Source organism: Stegastes partitus, unplaced genomic scaffold (genome assembly GCF_000690725.1).
Source record: "Stegastes partitus isolate 25-593 unplaced genomic scaffold, Stegastes_partitus-1.0.2 Scaffold1738, whole genome shotgun sequence".
NCBI lineage: Eukaryota > Metazoa > Chordata > Actinopteri > Pomacentridae > Stegastes > Stegastes partitus.
The window spans coordinates 81,205-85,771 of record NW_007579469.1 but is presented as its reverse complement, the minus strand read 5'-3'; the positions used below and the strand labels follow the sequence as shown (position 1 = coordinate 85,771).

The 4,567-nt window shown below is 41.1% G+C and overlaps 1 protein-coding gene across 2 annotated transcripts in view; it reads left to right on the top strand.

Moving 5' to 3' along the window:
• The window catches only part of LOC103372339 (spindlin-1-like), a 15,147-nt gene extending 10,831 nt beyond the window's left edge, over nt 1-4,316 (top strand). For both annotated transcript variants that reach the window (XM_008301958.1, XM_008301959.1), the window contains exon 8: nt 1,165-4,316. In XM_008301958.1, coding sequence (XP_008300180.1) covers nt 1,165-1,364 — 200 coding nt within the window. In that variant the 3' untranslated portion in view covers nt 1,365-4,316. The remainder of the gene's footprint in view (nt 1-1,164) is intronic.
• Nucleotides 4,317-4,567: the final 251 nt, after the last annotated feature.

Genomic DNA, 4,567 nt, shown 5'->3' with positions numbered 1-4,567 from the left:
GTTCTTGCACCACACCATTTGTTGATGTTCCTTTTTTTGGATGAGTCAGTGTAAAATGTTGGTGGTATTTCACTAGAAGCCACGTATTACTTAAAAAACCAGACTTTCACATCTCGTCACGTTTCAAGGTTCCCGTGTTATAATAACTCAGTGTGTCTTTAATGAAGAAGGAACCCCTTGGTGACTGGAATCAAACCATTCAGGCTTTCAGTTCATGAACTTTTGCAGTTTTCGATGACAACAAGCTGTGAAAAGTACACGTTTTGAAAGTTGCAGTATTGCAGGAACACATAACTGAAGTAAACTGTAAGAAGCCATTTGACTGGTAGATTCTCAGTCATCCAGGTCGGGGTAAGTCTAAGCTAAAAGGTTTTTCAGGAGCTTCTGGACTAAAGCAGCTTCTTGGACGAAGGTGAAACGTCTTCAAGAACCAAAAAGAGAAGTCCAGCTGCGTTTTACTGAATGTCTTGGGATCATTTGACGGGTTATTTAATAATGTAGGATGTGTTGAAACACTGCTCAACCCTGTAGCGACGTCCATCTTTATAGGAATCAGTCTTTATTATGGACTACACATAAAGATGGACGTGATAACTCTCCGGGAGTCAAGCCAAAACATATTGACCGCCCCCTGGTGGCTGGTTGCCGTATAGATTATCAACCCCATCTTCCTAAACAGAAGCAAAGAAGCTGTTATAATTAGCTATGTTTTGAGCTATCATGTATTCTGAATCTGTATTTCTCCACTGAACCTATGATCCTGTTTTTTCTGCTGAGCACATTGATTCAGTGCACGTCCTTGAAGATGATATGACCGGTGAGAACTGGTTGACACACCAGGAGACAGTGGAATCTCCCCTGTTCCATCAGATAGGATTGTTACTTTAGCTACACGCCGTTCCAACAACATCCACACATGTTGCTTACCAGATTTCAAGGACGTGGACAGAGCGTGGAAGAGGTATGCCTGTCATTGGTAACTGGCCAATTAAACTTGGTTGCGTACAAGTCCAACCTCTGTACGGGGCNTTATTTGACTCTACGTGAGCTGATGAACATATATTTATAAAGTTGTTCCATACAATGTGTCAGAAACGTCCTTTTTGTTTCTTTGTTTGGTTGGAGAACATGCTAACAGCAGTCTGTCTCGTTGCCGTCCTGCAGACGACAGCGTCCCGGCGGAGAGGGAACCCGGCGAGGTGGTGGACAGCCTGGTCGGCAAACAGGTCGAGTACGCCAAAGAGGACGGCGGCAAGCGAACGGGCATGGTCATCCACCAGGTGGAGGCCAAGCCGTCCGTCTACTTCATCAAGTTCGACGACGACTTCCTCATTTACGTGTACGACCTGGTCAAGACTTCGTAAGACTGTGCGGACGTCCTAAAGGCCCCCCGACCATGTGACGGAAACGAAACACGGCACACGTTGAGACACCTGAAGCATTTATAACCCAGCATTTGTTCCTCAGACCATCAAAGACGACGTAAAAGACCCCAAAACAAAGATTTTTCACAACGGAAAAACACAGGACGGGCGGTTCTTGACCCTTAAAATCGAAAAACGTAAACTCTCCGTGGTTTTACGTTACCTTGAATTGGTCCAAAACTTTTTCAGGCCCTTTAATACATTTCTGACTAAAGCAAAGAATCTTCTTTTATTGTAGAAAAAGGCTGTGAACAGATGAAATGTTTTGTTCGAGTGAGAGCGAGGTTTTAGAATCAAAAGAAAATCAATATGTAGGATGGAATAGGAACAGATTAACAGTAGCCAACCCTCCTTTGCTAAAACACCAAGGTTAAGGAAATGTGATGTTGAAGTCCTTGAACATTTCTGGAGTAGTTTTCAAAGATTTCTTTTCCACTTCGACTGAATCATCTGGAAGATGAGCAGACTCCCAGTGAAGAAATGTAGCCTGGAGCCAGTTGGTAGAAGAGGCTTGGTTTTAAAGTCTCAAATCAAAATTTAAAATAAAAAAAAAAAAGACTTGAAGAAGAAGAATTCATGCAATCACGATGAAGAACGAGTCGGTGTTTGGACTCTGAGACGTTGACAAACAGCACGGCTCAGCGTCGATGAGAACTTTTGTATTTGTTGGCGTATGGGAGCCCATTTCTGCCACAAAAAGTTAAAAACTAAAAAAAAAAACTAAATAAAAAATTCTGAGGTAGATAAAAAACAGTCGAAAATCAAAATCTCGACGAAGTAGATCTCACGTGTTGTCATCTTGTGTTCCCTTTTCAGAGAAAACATGCTGAACTCTGTTTGCATTTTTTATTGTGATTTTGACATAATCTTGTTTAATATTTCATGAGTTAAATTTTATGAAATGAACCACCAGTATTTGCTTCTGTCACAATCTTGACTGAAGCGTCAGAATTTTATGTATTATGTCGAGCTTCTCTCCAGTGATTAGTTTCTTATCTTATGTCATGATTTCGACAAATTAAGAATGTTTTCCCAAAGTGTCATCGATTTTTTACGAAGCAGAAATGGGCTTCCGTATAACAGATCGATAAAAACAGGAAGATTAATCCCAGTTTAACATCAAAGTCGGACTTTCTGAAGCCTCGGAAACCTTTGGCTCAGAGTAAAACCGTCTTCAGCCCAAGCCAGAAGGTTTGGTCGCATCTCTGACTGAGGACGCACCGGAAATCTCAAGAAACCCAAAACCTAATTTATGGCCCTTTTGTTGGACTGGACTTCTGCTCCGGTCGTTGTACAGAGCAAAACAAGACTGATTTTGTTTCGTCACATGTTGTGCTACGTACACAGGCTCCATGTCGCCAACTTCAGCATTAATGAAGGTCAGCAGATCCTCGTCTAAAGACGTCCACAGTTCAAAACTGTGATTTGAAAAAAAGAAAAAAAGACGGGGCTGTTTTTTTTTCTTTGCGTTTCGCTTTTATCATTGCCAAAACCCCTTCCTGTTGTGAAGTTGTTTGATGTTAAAGACGATCGGACAGCTTTTTTCTTGTGATTTCACTGAAGCCTTTTGGATTTACTCTCGTGTTGTCTTTTCTAAGTCGCCAATGAAGGAGCAACGAGACGGAACTGAAACTCGGCCGAAGCCTTTTCTGTCCTTTTGCAGTTTGTTTTAACTTTAAATACCTTGTTACAGCAAAACAAACATCTGGATCTGTGATTTCTTAAACGCAGCTGGGATGGAAGCGTGGATCTCGAGAGCAGAAAGTTCCACTTCAGTGGACGGTTCGCGAGCGTGTCGGACTTTTGAAGTCACCAGAACTGACAAGAAAAACAAACCTGCTGTACGCTGCAGTCAAGTTCTTCGTCTCGGAAGGCGCCGGCGAGACGCGTTTGTCAAGACGTTCGGTGTTGGATGGCTGAGTTGCGTGTTTCGCTTGATAAAATCATGACTGAAACAAAAGTATCCCAGTTTGTATTTACACACAAACCAAAAGATTCCTTGTGGAGTCGACTGAACTTTCTCCTGGACGTCCTAAGCTTCCACTGGAAGTCCAGGCGACGGTCCGGTCTGCTCCACAGCATGTATGCAGTAAGAGAGGACGGTTGTGTTTAGTATATGAAGAGATTAACAACCAGTGAAGGTTTAAAATTTCCTTTTTTTTCCACAAATGTACTTTTTTAAAAACTTTATTTGGATTTACTCCAGACTGAAGGTTTTCCATAAACTCTGTGCTGACTTGAAGTATTTGAGTGAATCGAGCTGTTTTCAGCGGCTGGTGACTGATGTCGTTTGCACTTTCAGTATTTTGTCATCCAGTTCATTTGTAGAATAGAGAGGACACCAGACATGACAATTAAACACCAGAATAAAACCTCGCGGAGCCTTTATCGAGCGGAAATATGTCCTTAACCAATCAGATGCCTTGACTGAGTCACTGTACAGAACAGAGTTGTGAATGTAAAACCTTCAGTGTGTGTACGTCCTGTGATGTAGTTAGTTGCAGAGGCAGATTTCAGCTCTTATTATAACCGCTCTTTAAAAAAAAAAGAAAGAAAAAAGAAAAGACAGACTCTCCCAGAGGTCTGTAGGTCTCTCCACTTGTGTATCCGTTTTGTTTTTTACTTTGAAGATAAGTATGATTGTGATCATCTCAGCGGGCACCGTTTTTAATGAGTTAACAGAATAATGCTTTGTTACTAAGACTTGATTTCCAGCCAGGTTTTGTCCAGTTCAGTCAGTTCCTTTTTTTTGCTATTATAATGATAACAGATTATTGTGGTTAATGTTGGAATGACATGGGCCTTCTATCATCCTTCTGCCTTGTATTGTTTGTTTTTGTATGTTTAAAAAAAATGTATGTTAATAATTTTTATTGTTAATGGAAAGCCTGACATGGTGTCTTTGGTTTTCTTTACACCACAGTGCATTTATTCTATACGCAGGAAAGGTTATTTTACACAACTTAGACCAGCATAAGGGGTCCTCATTCGAAAACAACATTGCCAAAGGTGGCAGATTTTTCATTATCGTATTCTTTAAACTTTGAAATATCGAATGTTAGCATTAAAATCAGCTTCAGACAGGCTCTAATCCAAAAAGTGTGAACGTTGCACATCAAACGCTGACAAGTTCGTCCAACACT